General features: G+C 40.6%; 3 protein-coding genes and 1 pseudogene across 4 annotated transcripts in view; all 4 read left to right on the top strand.

Annotated features, from left to right (window-relative positions):
- LOC306991353 (uncharacterized protein) overlaps positions 1-21429 on the top strand; it is a 167004-nt gene extending 145575 nt beyond the window's left edge. The window contains 3 exon segments of the mRNA XM_079599087.1: positions 15633-15691; positions 17438-17556; positions 19650-21429. Coding sequence (XP_079455213.1) covers positions 15633-15691; positions 17438-17556; positions 19650-19879 — 408 coding nt within the window. The 3' untranslated portion in view covers positions 19880-21429.
- LOC306991135 (protocadherin gamma-C5-like) lies at positions 1339-3810 on the top strand (annotated as a pseudogene). Its single transcript has one exon. The product of its transcript is annotated as a protocadherin gamma-C5-like (transcript).
- Positions 5581-8204, top strand: LOC306991133 (protocadherin gamma-C5-like; the record flags this gene model as incomplete). Its single annotated transcript, XM_079598687.1, has 1 exon — positions 5581-8204. The coding sequence occupies exon 1, from the start codon at positions 5760-5762 to the stop codon at positions 8202-8204; it is 2445 nt and encodes an 814-aa protein (XP_079454813.1). The 5' UTR covers positions 5581-5759.
- On the top strand, positions 8933-11468 carry pcdh1g31 (protocadherin 1 gamma 31). The gene is given in 2 exon segments (XM_079598689.1): positions 8933-11289; positions 11292-11468. Coding segments are annotated over 2 exon segments (2193 nt in total). The 5' UTR covers positions 8933-9131; the 3' UTR covers positions 11327-11468.
- Positions 21430-23336: the final 1907 nt, after the last annotated feature.

Raw genomic sequence — 23336 nt, 5'->3', positions numbered from 1 at the left:
AGGGATTTTTTTGTATTTTGAGAAAACGTAGAGGATTACTTAGGCTAATTTTTTTTTAAAGATATTTATAAAGTTTGATAAAACGTGACAGTCAGAAAAATAAAATTACATTTTAAAACGATGTGTGTGCTTGTCTCATAATGATACTGGGAAATGCGTAATCTTGATCTATTATGCCGACGCGTTTCTCTTCATGAGGATATGGAGCGCTGTTGACCCTCATCGTAAGACTGTGTGTATGACTATCAGGCACAATTCATACCATATTTAAGATGTCGAAAAAGCTCTCGGAGATAACGGCGAAGGTTTTGGACGGTGTGTTCAGCACTTTGGACTGGACAGCTCCCGTAAGGATGTGATTCTGCACAGTTTTAGGCGCTACTTTATGCGTGCTAGTTTGGAAGACATTGTTTCATCATGTATTGGGGTGGGGGTGGAGTTGGGGGAGCTTGGCTCAGAGATCGCTACTCTGGTTCATTTGAGCATCACCAATAAGCCATCGCTTGACATTTTTAGACATTTATAAAGTTTGACATAGCGTGACTGCCGGGAGTGCCGGGCCGGCATAAGGCAAATCTATTTAAAACGATATGTGCATGTTTCTCAATATCCTTTTGCCTATTCGAGTAGTTGACTAGAGTGTTTTAATATGTATTAATATATTTGACCTTGAGTATCGACATCTCAGAAACCACAATTAAGCAACACTATCATTAACAGTTTTTAATAAATTAAACAATGTTAAATAACTTTTACTGACGCGCAGTTTCCATGTTTAGCAACTTGTTTGCTCCATATTTTATTATGTCGACACGCCCAGAGATAATAACGAAAGTTTTGACTGCGTTCAGCACTTTGGACTGGACAGCTACCGTGACGATGTAACGTGTATAGTTTTAGATGGCATTGTGGTATCATTCATGAAAAAAACCTACAACATTTAATGCGACAGGGTATCTCCTCATCACTGAAAAGGCAAAACTACCAATACTATTTGAAAAATATTTTTTATAATAATTATTTTCCACTGAATTTTACGAAAAGGACAATTACTCTTGCTCATTGGTTATTTTAACGAAGCTTTGTGTACAGAAACATTTGCCAGTCTAAGTTTCTGAATCATTAGCCTGAGTTTACCTGCATTGCACATTTTTCCGCACAGTTCTCCACTAGATGCCGTGAAACGACAGAGGTCTGGTTATGCCTTTAAGAAACAGCAGAGCATCTATTGGATGAGTGAGCGTTGAGTTCTGTACCAATCGTGCTTCAGACTATACAAAGGGATCTACTCCCTCCCCCAGCCAGAGGAGGAGTACAATGATGAGCTGTAGAGCGAGAGGAAACATGAGCGCTTTATGAGGCTGATCACCACAACGAGGATGCGTTGAATAGACGAAAATATTTGAAAATGGAGAACAGCATTCTGATTTTCTATGGATATAAGATCAAGATTTGTTGATGGGAATATCAAGCGCAACAGAGAAATGAGGCACAGGAGGATCAGAGGGTGGAAATGGGCAGCGCTTTGGCTGTTCGCTTTCTCTCTATTGTGGAATATAATTGGAGCTCAGATTCGCTACACAATACCAGAAGAGTTAAAGGAAGGATCTATCGTTGGGAATATCGCGAAGGATCTTGGGTTTGACATCTCAGATATCGCCGAGCGTAAGTTACGGATAGCATCTGAATCAAACAGACAGTATTTCAGTGTGGATTCAGGGAAGGGTGATCTGGTAGTTGATGGCAGAATAGACAGAGAAACGCTGTGTGGACAAAGCGCCAGTTGTCTGATGCCACTGCAGATCGTTATTGAGAATCCATTACAATTACATAAAGTTGAAATAGAAATACAAGATATAAATGATAATGCACCAAACTTTCATACTAAAGAGGCCACATTAAAAATATCTGAACTGATTGCTCCAGGCACACGATTTACCCTTGAAAGTGCCGAGGACCTCGATGTTGGCAGCAATAGCCTAAAGACTTATTCTCTGAGTAATAACAATTATTTCCGACTTAATGTTAAAACTATAAAAGATGGAAGAATAGTACCAGAACTTGTGGTTGAAAAACCTTTAGATAGAGAGAAACAGGCAGTTCACAAGCTAATATTAACAGCTCTAGATGGTGGTAATCCGGTCAAATCTGGCACGTCTTTACTGCAAATAATTGTTCAAGATATAAACGACAACGAACCCAAATTTGAAGTTGCTGCATACAAAGCCTCTGTTCTAGAAAGCGCCGTTGTTGGCTCAAGTGTGATCAAAATAAAAGCAACCGATTTGGATGAAGGTCCTAATGGTGAGATTCAGTATTCATTCGGTGCGCACACGCCTGAACTTGTAAGAAATGTGTTTACTGTGAACGCTGAAACCGGCGAAATAACAGTCATTGGAAAACTAGATTACGAGACTACCAAATCATATACATTTGATGTCTGTGCTAAAGACAAAGGGAATCCAGAGCTCGAGGGACAGTCATCGGTTCAGATAGATATCATAGATGAGAATGACAACCCTCCAGAGATTATACTGACATCTTTACCGAGCCCAGTGCCTGAAAATGCAACGGTGGGAACTGTGGTGGCTCTGATTGCCGTCAATGATTTGGACTCCGGTAATAATGGCAAAGTTGAGCTAATTGTATCCACGGATGTTCCATTTAAATTGAAACCCTCTTTCGATAACCACTATTCGTTGATAACGGACTCATTATTAGACCGCGAGGTTCATTCTGAATATGATGTAGAAATACTGGCCATAGACTCTGGTGTTCCACCCTTAAAAATGGTGAAGACAGTAAGTATTAAAGTAATTGACGTGAATGACAACTCTCCAGTATTCTCACAGTCTTCATATAACGTTTACATAAACGAAAATAATCTGGCAGGTGTTTCATTGTTTTCTGTGTCTGCGTCTGATATTGACCGAGAAAAGAATGCTATTCTAACTTATTCAATTTTGGATTTAAGTTCAAATCACGTTCCAGCATCATCTTATTTTTATATAAATTCTGAGAACGGAACTATTTACAGTATGAGCTCATTTGATTATGAGAAAATGAAATTAATCAGCATTGTAGTTCAAGCTAAAGATCATGGCTCTCCATCTCTGAGCAGCAACGCCACTGTTCATGTGTTTATTCTGGACCGGAACGATAACGCTCCTGCTGTCATTTACCCGTCCACATCCATGGGGTCTGTCCCTCATCAGAGGATGCCCCGTTCTGCTAAAGCAGGACATCTCGTCACTAAGGTAACAGCAGTGGACGCGGACTCGGGTCATAACGCCTGGCTCTTCTACAGGCTCGCGGAGGCCACGGACGCGTCACTGTTCAGTGTGAATTTACATACGGGAGAGGTGAGGACTAAACGCGCTGTTTCAGAGCAGGACGACTCCTCTCAGAGACTGATGATAGAGATAAAGGATAATGGAGAACCGATCCAGTCCACCACAGTCACAGTGGATATACTGATAGAGGACGGGTTTCATGAACCCATCTCAGACTATAGATTGAAAACTATCGAGCCCAACAAGAAAAGCGGTAAAATTACTTTATATCTGATCATCTCTTTAGCCGCTGTGTCCTTGTTGTGTCTGATGACGTTTTTCATCTTACTGGTGAAATGTGCGCGCGGCGGTAGAGGCGGCTCAAGCTGCTGTATCAGGCGAACTGATTCTGGATACAAGAACCCCAACAGAAACCTGCAGATCCAGCTCAACACTGACGGGCCCATTAAGTATGTGGAGGTTCTGGGAGGGGACATGATGTCTCAGAGTCAGTCCTTTGGCTCCTATCTCTCTCCAATGTCAGAATTCAGTGATCTCACCTTCGTTAAGCCCAGCAGCACCACAAACTTTACAGACACGCTAAACGTGCTTGATGCGTCATTACCAGACAGCGCGTGGACGTTCGAGAGCCAACAGGTGAGACGCAGAATAATTCAACTCAGCATCTATAGAATTATGTCATAGTTGTATTATTATTATTATTTGAAGCTGTGCATAAATACAATTTCACATATATTGCACTTTTAACTGTGTGTGTGTGTGTGTGTTTCTGTTTGTTTGTTTGTTTGTGTGTGTGTGTGTGGGGGGGGGGGGGGGGGGAGCGCTGCTCTGGTTTATCTGAGGTCTCTATTTTGGATTGAAGTCAGCATCAGCAAGAATGTCTGTAGGTTTTTTTTTGTTGTTGTTGTTGTTGTTGTTGTTTTTTTACTTAATTTTGAGGGATCATAGAGGAAAATTGGACGTGTTGGCCTGGTTTCACAGCCAGAGCTTAGATTAAGCCATGATTAGGTCGTAGTTATATTAGGGCATTTAAGTAGATTTTATAAACGTGCCGTAGGAAAAAAATAATTACTGGTGTGTATCTTGAGACAAAACAATGACATTGACATATTTTAAGATGTGCCAGTGCAAGTTGCTTTCAGGTAAAACAGCTCGAACATGTATTTTAGTCTGGGACTATAGGCTTAAGCCTCGTCTGTGAAACCGGGGGGTTAAGATATTTATTCGATTAGATTTGAAATGAAATGATTAGATTTAATTTTCCTTCAGCATTATCAAACGATAATGCTTAAGGAAAATTAAATCTAATTTAAAACGATATATGTACATTTTTCATCATAACGGTTGTAAATATTATAATGATCCACATCACGTGCAGTGAAATTTAATTAAATGGATTTAATTGTATTAAACAGTTTGGCAGTGAGCATCAATATTTCTAAAACCCTGACTCAGCAACACCATTATTATTATTTTTTTTATTCTTAATTCAAAAATGTATAATACATTTCACTGACGTGCAAAGTCCATGTTTAGCCACCTTTTCGCACAATATTTGTGTTGTCAAAACTCCTGGAGATCAAAGTTTTCAGACTCAGTTCAGCACTTTGGACTGGACAGCTCCCGTAACGATGAGACTCTACAGCAGGGAAAGGCAACGTCAGTCAACACGATCTCCTAGTACTGGGTATATATAGCACGCATTATATTTTCCATGCCATTTATATGCATGAATTACTTTTTGCGTGCACGCACTGTTAACCCCTTGGGTACGATTTTGGTGTGGGTTAAGTTTGTATTACACGCCACAATAACAAAGTGCGTATCATTCACGCGAAAACTGGGTATCATATGCACGTAAAAAGTAATGTCTGCGTTTAAATTGCACGCCAAACATAAATTCGTGCTATTGATACGCACATTCAGTCCTGGAGTTCCGCTGTCCTGCAGAGTTTTGCTCCAACCCTAATCAAACACACCCGAACAAGCTAAGAACAAACAAGTTACACTTGCTCATTCCCCTTATGCTCAAATGCTCATACCCTGTCATTTAAAAAGACGTTTTGTGTACAGAAACATTTGCCTCTCTAAGTATAAGAAACTAGCCTGATACTAACTCTATTGCTAGATTTGTGCGCACAGTTCACTAGATGTCGTAACACACACCACAGAGGGCTGGTTATGCCTTTAAGAAACAGCAGAGCATCTATTGGATGAGTGAGCGTTGAGCTCTCTACCAATCGTGTTTCAGACTATACAAAGGGATCTACTCCCTCCCCCAGCCAGAGGAGGAGTACAATGATGAGCTGTAGAGCGAGAGGAAACATGAGCGCTTTATGAGGCTGATCACCACAACGAGGATGCGTTGAATAGACGTAATTATTTGAAAATGGAGATTACATTTTTTTTTCTGTGGATGTAAAATGAAGATTTGTAAATGGGAATAACAAACGCGGAATCAGAGAAATGAGGAGGATCAGAGGGTGGAAATGGGCAGCGCTTTGGCTGTTCGCTTTCTCTCTATTGTGGAATACAGTTGGAGCTCAGATTCGCTACACAATACCAGAAGAGTTAAAGGAAGGATCTATCGTTGGGAATATCGCGAAGGATCTTGGGTTTGACATCTCAGATATCGCCGAGCGTAAGTTACGGATAGCATCTGAATCAAACAGACAGTATTTCAGTGTGGATTCAGGGAAGGGTGATCTGGTAGTTGATGGCAGAATAGACAGAGAAACGCTGTGTGGACAAAGCGCCAGTTGTCTGATGCCACTGCAGATCGTTATTGAGAATCCATTGCAGATGCATAGCGTAGAGATAGAAATACAAGATATAAATGATAATGCACCAAACTTTCATACTAAAGAGGCCACATTAAAAATATACGAACTGACTGCTACCGGCGCACGGTTTCCTCTTGAAAGTGCCGAGGACCTCGATGTTGGCAGCAATAGCCTAAAGACTTATTCTCTGAGTAATAACGATTTTTTCCGTCTTAATATAAAAACTTTAAAAGATGGAAGAATGGTACCAGAACTTGTGGTTGAAAAACCTTTAGATAGAGAGAAACAGTCTATACACAAGCTAATATTAACAGCTCTGGATGGTGGTAATCCGGTCAAATCTGGCACGTCTTTACTGCAAATAATTGTTCAAGATATAAACGACAACGAACCAAAATTTGAAGTTGTTGCATACAAAGCCTCTGTTTTAGAAAGCGCCGTTGTTGGCTCAAGTGTGATAAAAATCAAAGCAACCGATTTGGATGAAGGTCCTAATGGTGAAATACAGTATTCATTCGGTGCGCACACGCCTGAACTTGTAAGAAATGCGTTTACTGTGAACGCTGAAACCGGCGAAATAACAGTCATTGGAAAACTAGATTACGAGACTAAAAAAACGTACACGTTTGATGTCTGTGCTAAAGACAAAGGGAATCCAGAGCTCGAGGGACAGTCATCGGTTCAGATAGATATCATGGATGAGAATGACAACCCTCCAGAGATTATACTGACATCTTTACCGAGCCCAGTGCCTGAAAATGCAACGGTGGGAACTGTGGTGGCCCTGATTACCGTCAAAGATTTGGACTCCGGTAATAATGGCAAAGTTGAGCTAATTGTCTCCACGGATGTTCCATTTAAATTGAAACCTTCCAATAATTATTATTCTTTGATAACTGACTCATTTCTTGACCGTGAGGTTCATTCAGAGTATAGTATAGAAATACTGGCCATAGACTCTGGTGTTCCACCATTAAAAACTGTGAAGACTATAAATATTAAAGTGCTTGATGTAAATGACAACCCTCCAGTATTCTCACAGACCTCATATAACGTTTACATTAACGAAAATAATCTTGCAGGTACTTCATTGTTTTCTGTGTCTGCGTCTGATATTGACCAGGATAAAAACGCTCTTCTAACTTACTCGATTTTGGATTTAAGTTCAAATCACGTTCCAGCATCATCTTATTTTTATATCAACTCTGATAATGGAACCATTTACTGCATGAGCACCTTTGATTATGAAAAGGTAAAATTGTTCAGTGTTGTAGTTCAGGCTAAAGATCATGGCTCTCCATCTCTGAGCAGCAACGCCACTGTTCATGTTTTTATTTTGGACCGGAACGATAACGCTCCTGCTGTCATTTACCCGTCCACATCAATGGGGTCTGTCCCTCATCAGAGGATGCCCCGTTCTGCTAAAGCAGGACATCTCGTCACTAAGGTAACAGCAGTGGACGCGGACTCGGGTCATAACGCCTGGCTCTTCTACAGGCTCGCGGAGGCCACGGACGCGTCACTGTTCAGTGTGAATTTACATACGGGAGAGGTGAGGACTAAACGCGCTGTTTCAGAGCAGGATGACTCCTCTCAGAGACTGATGATAGAGATAAAGGATAATGGAGAACCGATCCAGTCCACCACAGTCACAGTGGATATACTGATAGAGGACGGGTTTCATGAACCCATCTCAGACTATAGAGAGAAAACTATCGAGCTTAACAAGAAAAGTGGTAAAATAACTTTATATCTGATCATCTCTTTGGCTTCCGTGTCCTTGTTGTGTCTGATGACGTTTTTCATCTTACTGGTGAAATGTGCGCGAGGCGGTAGAGGCGGCTCAAGCTGCTGTATCAGGCGAACTGATTCTGGATACAAGAACCCCAACAGAAACCTGCAGATCCAGCTCAACACTGACGGGCCCATTAAGTATGTGGAGGTTCTGGGAGGAGACATGATGTCTCAGAGTCAGTCCTTTGGCTCCTATCTCTCTCCAATGTCAGAATTCAGTGATCTCACCTTCGTTAAGCCCAGCAGCACCACAAACTTTACAGACACACTAAACGTGCTTGATGCGTCATTACCAGACAGCGCGTGGACGTTCGAGAGCCAACAGGTGAGCTGAGCTGTCCAAAATCTTAAATGTGTACATTATATATATATATATATATAGAGAGAGAGAGAGAGAGAGGGGGGGGGGGGGGGGGCAACATCCTCTGGTCTAAATATCCCTACCTCTGCTAAATTATTTCAAAATTTGCCAATAGACCATGTAGAATATATATAATAAAGCGTATATATAACACTTTTTTTTAACATGCACGTTTAAACTACAAAGTCAGAAGTGGATTTTCACTGTCTGCGCTCCCGCTTGTGTGATGAAATATGACACTGCGCGTTTAAGTTTATGTCTGCTGAATCTGCTTCCCAGTGAGGAAACGACAAGGCACAAGAGTGAAAATTTCGCTCTACTTTATGAATTAAAATGTACACATTTATTCAAATATAAATTTTTCAAAATGTTCCGATATTGTTACATTAAAGTTCATAACTATTCTATAAATGTTACTTTAACAGCTGCACGGAATACCCACTATGATTCCTGGTTTATTTGTATGATAAAAAAAAAAAAAAAAAAAAAAACATCAACATAAATAATTAATATAGAAATGTATAATTTGTCATTTTTACAGAGATCATACATAAAACTATGGTGACCCATGAAGCATTACTCTTCCATTGCAAGGTTATTCTTTTGTGAGTTTAACAGCAGGTGCTGATGCTGTGCCTTTAAGAAGCAGTTCTCTTGCTATTGGTTATTGAGACGTATGCCTACACCAATCACATGCAGAATTGCACAAAGAGATCTACTCCCTCCCCCACTGACATCACAACGTTCAGTGCAAGCGGAGGCGAGGGATGCTCTAATCGCTCCGATTAAAAATGGATTTTAACATATTTTTGAGGCAAAATGGACCAGCTAAATTGTCATCGTGTATTGGGATCCCTAGTATTTTATCAGCACTTTGAATTGTCTGGATTTTAAATCAAAATGGCAAAGAGGATGGCATTCAGATGGTGGAGGCACTTGCTCTTCTTTTTTCTCTTTCTTCTTTTGTGGAGTACGACAGAAGGACAGACTCGCTACTCAATTCCAGAGGAATTAAATGTGGGTGCTGTTGTTGGAAATATTGCAAAAGATTTAGGTTTGAAAATATCTGAGCTGTATGACCGTAAATTGCGAATAGCCTCTGAATCAGGTAAGCAGTATTTCAGCTTGGATTCACGCAGAGGAGAGATAGTGGTTAATGAGAGAATCGACAGAGAGATCCTTTGTGGAGAAAACGCAAATTGTCTGTTGCCTCTTCAAATCGTTATCGAGGACCCTTTACAACTTTACAGAGTGGAAGTCGAAATACAGGATATTAATGACAATTCCCCGCATTTTCAGTCGACGGACAGCGTTTTAAAAATAGCAGAATCTAGTGTTCCTGGTATGCGCTTTCCTTTGGAGAGCGCAGTGGACCCAGATGTAGGCAGTAACTCTTTGAAATCTTATACTTTGAGTAAAGACGAATGTTTCAGTTTAAAAATAAAAGATCTTGGTGATGGCAGAAAGGTACCTGAATTAGTACTGGAGAAACATCTGGATCGCGAGAAGAAACCGATGCATCAGCTGATGTTAACTGCCATAGACGGAGGGAACCCGGTTAGATCTGGAACGTCACAAATTAATGTCACCGTGCTGGATATCAATGACAACAACCCCGTATTTGAGAAAAATGTTTACAAAGTAGCTATAGCTGAAAACAGTAAACAAGGTACGACATTTCTAAAAGTTGAGGCAAAAGACTTGGACGAAGGCCCAAATGGGGAGATAAAATATTCCTTAGGGGAGCACATGTCTGATGCGTTGCGCTCGTTGTTTCACATCGATGAGAAAACCGGGGAAATGTTTCTAAACGGGGAGTTGGATTATGAAACCACTCCTATGTACAACATTGAGATACGTGCCAGAGACAGAGGTGTCCCCGAAATGGAGGGCCATTGCACGGTAAAAATAGAAGTCTCGGATATGAACGACAATCCACCGCAGATATTGCTTACGTCTAAACCGAGTCCTTTGCGCGAGGACGCGCCAAGCGGGACAGTTGTAGCGTTAATAAGCGCACGGGACATTGACTCTGGTGACAATGGAAAAGTCAGACTACAGACACAGTCTGGCCTTCCATTTATTTTAAAACCTTCTTTCTCAAATGAATATTCGTTGGTCACAAACGGTGTTTTAGACCGCGAAACGTTCCCGGAGTATAACGTGGAAATCACTGCATTTGACTCAGGCTCGCCGCCTTTAAGTAGCAAAGCAATAATTCCAGTTAAAATTCTCGATGTTAACGATAATTCCCCGAAGTTCTCTGATAGCGTGTATCATGTGTACATAAGAGAGAATAACACTCCAGGCTCTATTATCTGTTCAGTATCCGCCCAAGACGTTGATGTCGGCGTAAATGGCAAAATATCATACTCTATTGAGAACCCTAAAGCTTGGGATACCCCAATATCGTCGTATTTGTACATAAACTCTGACAATGGAAGCATATTTAGCATGCATTCGTTTGACTTCGAAAAAATAAAAGTGTTTGAGGTCATCGTTCAGGCTAAAGATAATGGCTCTCCATCTATGAGCAGCAACGCCACGGTGTATGTTTTTATTTTGGACCGGAACGATAATGCTCCTGCTGTCATTTACCCGTCCACATCAATGGGGTCTGTCCCTCATCAGAGGATGCCCCGTTCTGCTAAAGCAGGACATCTCGTCACTAAGGTAACAGCAGTGGACGCGGACTCGGGTCATAACGCCTGGCTCTTCTACAGGCTCGCGGAGGCCACGGACGCGTCAATGTTCAGTGTGAATTTACATACGGGAGAGGTGAGGACTAAACGCGCTGTTTCAGAGCAGGACGACTCCTCTCAGAGACTGATGATAGAGATAAAGGATAATGGAGAACCGATCCAGTCCACCACAGTCACAGTGGATATACTGATAGAGGACGGGTTTCATGAACCCGTCTCAGACTATAGAGATAAAACTATCGAGCCCAACAAGAAAAGCGGCAAAATCACTTTATACCTGATAATTTCTTTAGCCGCTGTGTCGTTGTTGTCTTTGGTGACATTTTTCATCTTACTGGTGAAATGTGCGCGCGGCGGTAGAGGCGGCTCAAGCTGCTGTATCAGGCGAACTGATTCTGGATACAAGAACCCCAACAGAAACCTGCAGATCCAGCTCAACACTGACGGGCCCATTAAGTATGTGGAGGTTCTGGGAGGGGACATGATGTCTCAGAGTCAGTCCTTTGGCTCCTATCTCTCTCCAATGTCAGAATTCAGTGATCTCACCCTCGTTAAGCCCAGCAGCACCACAAACTTTACAGACACGCTAAACGTGCTTGATGCGTCATTACCAGACAGCGCGTGGACGTTCGAGAGCCAACAGGTGAGAAACATTAGTTTCAAGTCAAACAATATTATTTAAACAAGTTAATGTGTACACATTCAGTATATTACGTGACAGTGAGTTGCGCTGCTTTCAGCACCTTGGACAGCACCATGTGTGCTTTTGTCTGAGCGAAGTAACTTTCCTCCAATAGAAAAGCACGATTTTAACCCCGCCCCTTTTCACTCTTTTCCAAGACCCCACACTTGTTGCTCGCAAGAGCTGTATTGTTATTTTAGAAACTTACAACCAATGGTGAAGATGGATACAAAACAAAACGTTTCTAAATCTCGAAGGAGTCTATAGCTACTAGTGAAAATACTAATTTAAAAATGGAGAGTAAAGAGCTTTTTCAGAGATCTTTGGACTGGGCTGCAGTTTGGATTGTTCTTAATGCTTTGTGTTTTGGGACGCACGCTTCGGAACTTTTATATTCCACAGCGGAGGAATCTAAACCAGGAACTGTTGTTGGACACTTGACTAAAGATTTAGGACTGGACGTTCAAGTGATACTTCTAAGGGATTTGCGAATAATCTCGGAATCTAATGATAAATATGTTGACGTAGACCTGACATCTGGAGCTTTGGTGGTCAAGCAAACAATGGACAGAGAAAGTATGTGCGGAGGAAGTTTACATTGTCACATTCGGATCCAGATATCTCTTCAAAATCCTTTGGAAATGCACAGCATTACGATAGAAATTGTGGATGTTAACGACAACGCGCCACTTTTCCAAAACCGAGACACTTCATTGGAAGTTTCAGAAGCGGCTGCGCCCGGCACAATGTTCCGCTTAGAAAGTGCGCATGACCCTGATGTGGGTGTGAATTCACTGCGCGCTTATTTTCTTAGTCAAAACGATTATTTTATCCTTAAAGTAGAAACTAAAAGTGACGGAAGTAAAATCCCAATTTTAGTCTTGAACAAACCTCTTGACAGAGAAAATACGAGTGAATTTAGCTTAATTTTAACTGCAGTTGATGGTGGAAGTGCAGAACATTCTGGAAATAGTGCCATTTTTATACATATTTTAGATGTCAATGACAATGCGCCACACTTTCATAATCCTACAAAAAGAGTCACGCTTTTAGAAAATTCACCTCATAGATCATTAGTTACAACTCTTAATGCCTCCGATGCCGATCATGGTCAAAACGGTGAAATATCTTACACGTTCGATAAATACACCCCTGATAACGTTTTGAAACTCTTTAGCGTTGATTCTCTGACTGGTGAGATTAGAGTTACAGGACTAGTCGATCACGAGCTCGCTACCGTGTATGACGTCACTATTCTTGCTAGGGACAAAGGAATACCTCCCATGGAGGGCTCGTGCAACATCAAAATCGAGATTATTGACGTGAATGACAACACCCCTGCTATCAGCATTAATGTGGTTTCCCCTGTAATCTCTGAAGATGTGAGTTCAGGCACTGTCGTAGCCCTCATCAAAGTCAGAGATGAAGACACAGGGAAAAATGGCGAAGTGAGTGTGCACATCCCTTATGGGTTGCCTTTCAAGATGAGTTCGCCATATAAGGGGCTTTTCACTTTAATGACCAATGGCCAGCTGGACAGAGAGGCTTTGGCTGAATACACCATCACTGTGATCGCCACAGACTCTGGTTCCCCGCCTCGTTCCTCGCAGGAATCTTTTGTGTTACGTCTTTCAGATGTTAATGATAACCCCCCAGTCTTTTCACAGCCTTCTTACACAGTAGACATAGCCGAAAACAATGCCCCAAATGCTCCCCTTCTGTCCGTGTCTGCATCAGACCCAGATGTGGGGGAGAATTCCACAGTTTCTTTCTCGATTCTGGAGAGCAAGGCTCTCGGTGTGTCCGTGTCTTCACATGTGTATATCAACCCAGATAGTGGGCAGATATATGCTATGAGAAAGTTTGACTATGAGCAACTGAATGCGTTTCAATTCGTGGTGCAGGTTCTTGACAGAGGAACTCCAGGTCAAAGCTCCAACACCACAGTGCATGTGTTTATTAAAGACCAGAATGATCATCCTCCTGTGCTTATATACCCTGCACCCCCATCTGATGGGACACTGCAGTTTTTAGTACCTAGCACACTCGGTATCGGATACCTAGTCAATCGCATCACATTTGTGGATGGGGATAGTGGCCACAATGCCTGGCTATTCTACAGAATCTCAGGCCTTGATGCTGAAATGTTTCACATAGGTGCACACACCGGAGAGCTGCGTACAGCCCGTGAACTTACAGCAGAGGACAACAAATCTGTCTTTAGTCTCACTGTGATTGTAAAAGATAACGGCAGGCCTTCTTCTCTCTCCGCTAGCGTGGTAGTTAACATCACCCTGGCTGAAAAAGCCTCAGACGCCTCTTCTGAACACATGAGGTCTAACTCCAAAAGACCAACGGGGCCTGACCTTACTTTGTATCTCATAATCACTTTATCCTTCATCATTGCGGTCTCATTCCTGGCTATCATTGTTTTAGCAGTGCGCTGGCTCGGCCACCGTGGCTACATGATGTGCCTCATGCAAAAACTTGGTTTCAAGCACGCATCTCGTGAGCACCAACACAATGACCTCCACCTGCAGCTAAATACTGACGGTCCTGTTAGATACATGGAGGTCGTGGGGGCCTCTCGGGATTTCCACAAACACACATACGCTCCTGGTTTCTCCACCATCTCCAGCAGAAGTGACTTTGTGTTTGTTAAGGCGCCACAGAGCAATCTAAGCATGCGACTGTCAAAAAGACTCTTCACTCACTCACTCATGAAGGTGAGAGTTTCAGGAAATATTATGCGCTAGCGTTTAAAAATGTGGGGTTGGTAAGATTTTTAAATGCATTTAAAATAAGTATCTTATGCTCACCAAGCATAAGCATATCTTATTGCAGTCCTCAGTAAATGCAGAGTAATTTAAAATATATTTGTTTTCTATTTTTAATATGTTCAAATGTAACTGTACTCTAGTCTTCAGTGTCACATGATCCTTCAGAAATCAGTCTAATATGCTGATTTGCTCCTCAAGAAATATTTTAGATTTTTTTTCCCAAGATTCTTTGACAATTTAAAGTCCCGAAGAACTGCATTTATTTGAAATAGAAATATTTTGTAAAATTATAAATACCTTTACTGTTGTCTGACTAATTTAACTAATAAGTTCACAAGATTTTCATTTCTGGTAACATGGAAATCATGCTGTACAGTAGATCTCCATAAAGGACTATTGACGCAGGCTTCGGTCTCTATGACTCACTTTTTGGACAAAGCACTCTGTATTGCCAAGTGTATTTATAACCAGGCCATGTTCAGAGCTATTTCCAGGCCCAATGACACAGCGGATAATTCAACAATATGAATCTGAGAAGAGTTATGATTAAAAATAGTCAAATGTTCTGCTGTAAGGTGAAGCTGACTTTTGTAATCATTATAATTTAGAAATAGAAGCAGTTGAATGGAGCTATGTACAAAACAGCAGACTGTCTTTTGTGAATTCTGCACTAGAGTTTAGAGGATCATTGTGACATTGCTCATGCCTTGAATAACCTCTTGCAACATAATGGCTCAACCCGGTGTGGGGACATGCAGCATAATTGTGTGGGATACAAAAAAAATTATGAAATATGGGGTGGAGGGGATTTATCCACAATCCACCCACAGGCGAGCTCATATTTTGTTTAATACACTTGTGTGACTTGTGTGTGTATTTTCCTCATGCACACGCACTCATGCGTGACGGCGACATGATCGAAGTTTCAATTATTCACACACACTCTCCCTCAACCTATTTCCAACCCTATGTTCTTCTTTGTTGCTCTGTTTCTCTCTACTGCCCTCAATTTTTTTTCTTTATGTTCTGGCGAAGGTGCAGTTTCAAACAGTCCTGAGGAGAAACAGAGGATGTGTTTCAAAGTGTACTTTGATGTCAATAATACAAATTTGTGTTTCAGAACTACAACCTCCTATGACGGGATGGAGGGACCTGCTCTCCAGAACATGCAACTAGTGCATATGAATCTCTGTGCCAAACAAGATTTTGACAAAAAACCTTTTCTTATTATTTTCAGCAAAAGCCACCTAACTCTGATTGGCGATTTCCTCCAAACCAGAGGCCCGGACCAAGCGGGTGAGTGTTGGATTCAATTTACTTGTCTCGACAAAAACCTATAAATAACATTTGAGATTATCCGCCTGGTATTATGTTCTCTGTTTAGTAATAGTTGTAATGTAATCTGTCTGATTGGAACTGAGAATAATAACAGAACAAGATCAGGGAACATTTGAGTGCCCGGATTTTTAGTGCTCGCTATCTTCTGAAGTTAGTCAGCAAGAAGAGTTAAGGAGATAATACTCATAGACAAAAACATGTAGATTAGAACTGAAAAGATTTTTAAAATTCCCTTCCATTGTGTTTTCATCTCTACTTTTAATCCAAAATACTGTCATTATTGGCATTATTAATATTATAGATCCAAATGACAAGTCACCACTGTTCCATAATCCTGTGAAGAAACCCTGCAAAGGAAACCCTGCAAAAGAATCCTGTGAAGAAAATCCTGCAAAAATAAAACCCTGCAAAAAGAAATCACGTGAAAAAGATCTTGCAAATATATTATTTATGACAGCAATCATCAGATTAAAACATACAAAGGCTAACCAACTACCTGTGAAACACAACGTCTTTATAGTTCCGTATATACGGTTTAAACTTGAAGGAAACACCCATCCATGTGCTCCGGTCAGTCTCGTCCTCACTAGACGCGGGGCGATTGAGTGACAGCTGCATGCTCCTGTGCTTATCTTTCAGTCAACACAGGTTCCACACCCTGCAGCAGAGATGGACTCCATACGAGAAGTCCAGGTAGAGTGAAGGCGAAGAGAAGGCTAGTGTGTGGTAGCGTTTGGCTTCACCTGGTGTGTGGCCTTCTAGTGCTGTGTTTAGGTCGTTCAGATTATGTGTCCTGCAGCTTCCAGCGACATGCTGTGTCCAGTCTGTTCCAACATATATATATATTACATGCAGTTCGGTTCATTCAAGTATAAGGCTTTTGGATGTATGTGTATCGCTGATAGCTGTTCGTTGCATCTTGTTCTGCGGGTTGTCGTCGCACTGTGTTTACCTGTGCTTAGTAAACTTGTTTGTTCCAATTTGGTTTATTTTGGCTTTGTAGAGCCAAGTCTGTGAAGTCTGTCCCTAAAGAGTAGAGAAATATTCCTGTCCTCGTGTACGGACCACGCTATCTGTTTGTGTGGGCAGAGAGAGTAAAAAAAAACAGCTTTTTATTCATATGACATTTTGAAACTGAGCAGCCTGTAATAACAAGAAATATACTTAAAGGGATAGTTCACCCAAAAATGAAAATGCTGTCATCATTTACTCACCCTCATGTCGTTCCAAAAAACACGATATTTCAATTACTGGACTGTGTTTCATAGAAGAAAAAGAAAGTCCAAGAGGTTTGGAAAAACATGGTTGACTAAATGAGAAAAGTTTAATTTTGGGGTGAACTATCCCTTTAAATAAAGCTTGTTGTGATTTAATCAAAGGGCAAAGTGTATGTGTTGTCATCCCACATGGTGTAAACAGACAAAAAAAAAAACGCATTCTGATCAGCTCATCTGTCTGTTTACATCATGCTTACCTCGGCTCTGTCGACTTTAGCCTCCATTTTCTGACTGAACTGCACTGCACTGTACTGTCCTGCCCTGTCACACAAAATGGCTGTCTCAGCTAATGAACCGGGTGCGTTTATGCAAGCAAACTTGGTGGCTGCTGTTCTCGTATGTGTGCGAGAGGTAAAATGTGAGAAAAAAGCACCATGAATGAGTGTGAGCACATGTCGAGTCACTAACCCCGTTCTCTCTTGTTTAGGGCTGGAGTGCGTCCTGAAGAGGCAGGTGCCGGCCCTGGTGTGATAGCGGGAACAGGACCGTGGCCCAACCCCCCTACCGAAGCTGAACAGCTCCAGGCTCTGATGGCGGCAGCCAACGGTGAATCTCAATCTCACTTATAACGCCCTCTCTAATAAAACTGCATTCCAAAGAGAACATGGGGAGAAAGCATTAGCACATTTAGCCTTTTCTATATTTCACATATTTAACTTTTGAACCAGCAAAACTTCGCTTGTAAGAAGAAAACGTCCTTCTGGCTGATAAGCTTAACAAGCTAAATTTTCATGATAATCTTGCTGGTTAAGCTAATTAAGCAAACCACCGGGGGCAAATCAGCCCACCAGCATCCAAAACACATGCTGGCCTGTAAAGGAGGAAATACTATCTACTACCAACACTGTATTTGATCCACCAGTCCTCAAGATCAGATTCTGAAGAGAGAGAGAGAGAGAGAGAGAGAGAGAGAGAGAGAGAGAGAGAGAGAGAGAGAGAGAGAGAGAGAGAGAGAGAGAGAGAGGCTTCTAGGGCACAATGGATTTCACAATTTATTGACTGTTATAGAGTCAAACTAATTGAGTGTAAAGAGACAAAGGAGACTTTCTCCCTCTCAGCAGCTGCCGTCAACACAACAACCCTGTGCTGATGTTCTTCTCTAGCCAAGATGAATGCAGTATTTCTAAGAAACAGAATCTCAAGAGTGTCATCAACTATAATGTTCACATGCATGCTAGATAAAGCCGAGCTACAATCACATTATAGATCTGTTAGTTCAAATTCACACCGGGCTGGTATTATTTTAGTCCGAATAAAACGTTTTCATGACTAATTGTTTAAGTCTGATTAAATCAAACTCGTAAGGCCATGTATATTAGTAAAAAAAAAATCGAGATACATGTATATTTAGTAACACAATAACAGTTTAGTGTACTTTTAAAAGGAGTACTTAAATGAAATAATTTACTTAAGTACGAACTGAATGCACTGTTTTCGGACACTTAATTGCATTGTAAATGGCAATGAAATTAACATATATTCTACTTTAAATGAACATTAAATACAATTAGCTTTTTAGAGTGCCTTTTTTGTCCCACTTAAAGAAACACTTTATTTTACCGGCAGCAGCAATTCCTTGATTATTACGCAGGAATGAGTGTATAGTTCCTAGTCATATTGTCCAAGAAAATCGCAACTTTTCATTTTCTGTCGGTCTTAGTACACGATGTAACTAAGAAGAGTCAAGTTTTAAATGGGAGTTGGAAAATGAGCCTATTTGTGTGCCTTTAAGTATGACTTAAGTACAACATTATATGTAATCGTAATTACTCCTATTGTTTTTGAAATATGGTTAAAGTGTACCGTCGAATGTAATGACAAGCATTTATGGTAAACTAAAATACACTTTAGTGCCATTCCTGCAAAAACTGGTATGTCATATATTTGTATTTAAACATTATAAAATATATCCACTTTAAATGTGCAGTATGGTCAAAAAACACAACACCGTTAAAATTATCATCCAATACTTTACATGTGCTTTAGTATGTCTGTCAACACAAAATAAGTGTCCTTCTATAAAACGTGATGCATGTATTAAAATGTACGTTTAATTTGACATGATTACACAGTGCACTTTTTAAAAAGTGTAAGTCTGTTAAGAAACATGAAACATTTAAGTGGCCTTATACAGAGTACACAAAAAATCCACATTCAAGACAATTAAGTGCACTTGTTTTTTTTCACAAGGGTCGGTCCATGTCAAATTGACCACAGCTTAGACTTGTTGTGAATTTGGGGGGTGGGAATCAGATTTATTCCGTGGGAACAAAGGCAGACCTGCCTCACTACCATTAGAGGACAACGTCACTCCACAATGCATTTGATAAGAACTGTGAAAATAGTGTGTTCTATTCTTGTATATACAGTACACGTGTATTCTGTTCCTGAAATAGTGTTGCTGAGTTTGAGATGCATGTCGATGTTACGGCATTCATAATGCATGGGGGATGGGCAGGCAGAAGCGGGTCACTGAAGGAGCTGCAATGCGGTTCCTGAGTGACTGAATTATGAGCTCTGTGCTGAACCAACCAATCTCTAACCTTTCCCATCTCTCTCTCCTGTTCTTCTATACCTCCTCCTATTTCTTCTTGCCGTTTTTCTTTCTTTCTTTCTCACCCTACCGTTGCTCTCAGAAGCAAGCGAAGCCACTGCAACTCTCGGCCCTCGCTACAATCTACAGTACGGCCCAGAGTACCGCCAGAACGTGTACATCCCGGGCAGTACCGCCACCCTCACGATCAACCCTCAGCAACAGGTTCCCCAGCAGGCCCTTCCCCCTCCTCAGGCCCTGCCCCCCGCCGAAGTCCCCAAAGCAGCTCAGACGCCCGCCAGCAAGAAGAAGCCCACCAAGAAAGACAAGAAGTAAGGCGCACGTGGAAGCACTATCAGAGCTGCAGAAATATGTTGCCGGGATCTGAGCATAACTCCTCACAAAACGTGTCCACGGGTTTGGTCAAAGAATCAAAAGATTAAGGTTCAATGTTTATGTCTGTGAGGTTTTTATTATTTTTTGGGATTTTGAATTCTATTACAATATATTTCTCAATAACCCCGCAAAAAATCAAGCATTTCCTGTCACTGAAAAATGACTGAACGAAAGGAGATGTGTTCAGATTCCCGAAGCTCGTTCTCCGACAGGTAACTCTGTCCTGTATATAGCATTACTAAAACATACATTACTTCTTTTATTTTATTTTTCCCTCAGATGTCATGTTTTAGGCTTTTTTGTGTTCTTTTCAAAGCAAAGTAGATGCTTCTTGTGGTTACAAAATGAAACGCTGTTAGGCTTTTTAACATAATGTGCCACAACTCTTACCTTGACTGAGATGAGTATTGAGCTGAACTATGCAGTGCAAAGAGGATGTTGTTTTTCGAGTAAGAGAATACATTTGCATTTGTCTAAAACCAGATGGTGAGACACTGGACTGTTGGCATGGTATTTAAAAATAGATTCAGCCTTCTCATTAATAGCCAGTTAAGCAGAGCTGAATGTTAGGTTAACACCGTTTGACTATTCTTTGCAATTATTTCCGGTTAGCGTGGTATATATAAATCCTTTGGAATTGCAAGTAATGTAAACAGTGTTTTTTTTAAAGATCAAAGATAATCTCAGCCTTTGTAAGGTCAAGATCAGACATTGATTTGGGTCAAAGTGAATGTGCTAAGAGTTTGAGTCGGTGGAAAACATGAAGTCAACCAAAATGAAAGAAAACAATGAATATGTGGAAAGACTAACTTAAGCGCAACACTGTACTTGAATGGATCTTAGATGGAAGGATTCTGCACCAACCACCACCACCACCACAGTGTATATAAAATGTGTAACCTGTCTGTACAAACATTAGAGCCACAAGGGCTGGCTGTTACAGGAATGTTTCAGTATTTTTTAAAAAAGCAACAAAAAAGACGATAGAAAAAAAAAAAAAAAAGATCCAGTGTAGTGTTCAAGATCATTGACTAACCAAACTGTATATACTACGAAACTTCTGAAGACACGCAATCGTAGCTTAAGGCTTGTGGACTATGTGCATATTTTTGTGTTTTTCCCCTTCGATTACACTTTCTTTCCTTTTCTCCAATCACCTTGAAAGATAACAGACGATACTTACTGTCATTAGAGTACCTCCCCTCCCCACATCTGACTGTACTTTTCTGTGCTTGTAATTCCAATCAGTCGGTAATGATACTGGAATGCCAATCCTGTCTGTTTGACTATGAATATCTTATCTATATATATAAATGTCTGTCTGCTGCTTGGCTACCTTTCTGTATTTGACTGTGATTCCTTTTAAGAAATGCTTAGCACCTCATGTTACCCTTTTTATTTTACAAGCTAATATTTATATCGCTGTTGATTTATGTTTTACTTTATTATTGGAACACTTACATTTGAAATAAAATTTTGTCAGAACTCACAGTCATGGCTGAGCTGTATTTTTTACGTTTCTTGGTCTGTGGACATGTAAACAAGGTATACAAGTGTAAAAGTTTGGGGTCGGTAAGAGTTTTTGAAAGAAATCGATACTTTTATTCAGCAAGGATGCATTAAATTGATCAAAATTTGTAGTCAATACTTTTTTAATGTAACAAAAGATTTTTATATCAAATAAATGCTGGGTTTTGTTTTTAATATTAAGCAGCACAACTGTTTTCAACATTGTTTCTTAAGCACAACATCAGCATATTAGAATGATTTATGAAGGATCATGTGACACTGAAGACTTGAGTAATGATGCTGAAAATTCAGTTTTTTCATCAAAGAAATACATTACATTTTAAAATATATTAAAATAGAAAACTGATATTTTACATTCTAATAATATTTCACACTATAACTGTTTTTTGTGTTTTTATAAAATAAATGCAGCCTTGATTTTTGAGATTTCTTTATAAAAATAATTACCGACCCCATTTTCCCAGGATGTGCTTCACTGATGCCCAAAAAGAATTCCAAATGTTCAAAGAAATCTGCAACTTCAACGCACATGACCCAATTTAAGCATCATTATTGATTCAGTTCAGAAAGAAGAATAAGATTGCTGGCGTCAGGAGGAGCGAGCTCTGCAGAGATTTCAGAAGTAGGACATCAGCTCTGTTCTCGTGTATCCATATATAGCAGAGACATACGTGTACGGAGGCACTCCAAATGGCAGAGGAACACGACTCCTCACCGTGACCGTATACTATGAAGGAATCGCTGGAAAAAGTCCAGAAAAAATTGGATAAACAATGATGCAGGATGAATCAAACAGCTTGATATCTATTCTGAAGCGTGCAAGATCCCAAACACCTGCTCATATTAAAGCAAGAACAAAACATTTGAAATATATAATTACTTTAAAAACCATTAACCCAATCTGCTATTCGTACGTTTGGGGGACATTTAGTTTAATTGCTGTTTTGTCTAAATGAATTGTGGGAAGAATTACCGCTCTCATTTTCAGCTTCAGAAATCACAGATATGTATTCTGACTCACCAGCTATTATATAACAGCATAGAAATGTCATGGGCGAAGTGTCCGTCACTTACAAACCTGTTAGTTTCTATGTTAAAGTGATTGCATTGATGTAACTAGAAAAGCTGACCGCAGTCCAGAGAGCAGTTTAAACTGAAGGTCATGTGTTCTTGGATTCACTTACACAATCACATTATAGATTGTATCGAGCACAGCCGAGAACATGGTCAAATTAGATGAGTTACTTTAAAGGCTTAAACCTCCATTTTATTAAAGCAGACCTGCTCAGCTCTCAGCAAAGCAGTTTCCTCTCCCCCACAAAATGGCTGCTACCTCGCACAACTGCAGCGGTTGCCTTGGTGATGAGAGAAGGACTCCAATATTCTGAGAAACAGCAGAATCAGAGTCAGTCAGATGAAATGTGCACAATACAGTATCCATACAACACAGCAAACGATACAAACCCATGACCTCATAGAGGTCAACTGAAGTGTTCAACTGTGAAATACACAAAATAATGTTTTGGGTTCTCTTTAAAAATTACAATTCTTAGATATATCTTATGTTGCATCAAAGGGCACAATTTGGACCTCAAATAAACCACTGCAAAACTTGAGAAACGGTGCAGGGAAGAGACTAGGGCAGGATTAGAGGTCATTTAAATGGCTTCTAAACTAAGTTCTAAGTGCAGTCTATCTAGCATCATGTTATGTGCTATCCAATTGAAGGCATTATGGATGTAGGAAGCTGTCCCTATATGATCCGTCTAAGACGCTGTATTGGGACACGACAGCATTAACGCACTGCTTCAGACGGGCAACTCTCCAAGACAGCAGCTGCTGCTTCTTCAGAGCTCAACTCTCCATT

Source organism: Phoxinus phoxinus (assembly GCF_949152265.1).
Source record: "Phoxinus phoxinus genome assembly, chromosome: 23".
Classification (NCBI taxonomy): Eukaryota; Metazoa; Chordata; class Actinopteri; order Cypriniformes; family Leuciscidae; genus Phoxinus; species Phoxinus phoxinus.
Note: the sequence above shows the minus strand (reverse complement) of the source record. Positions and strands in the feature narration are given on the sequence as shown.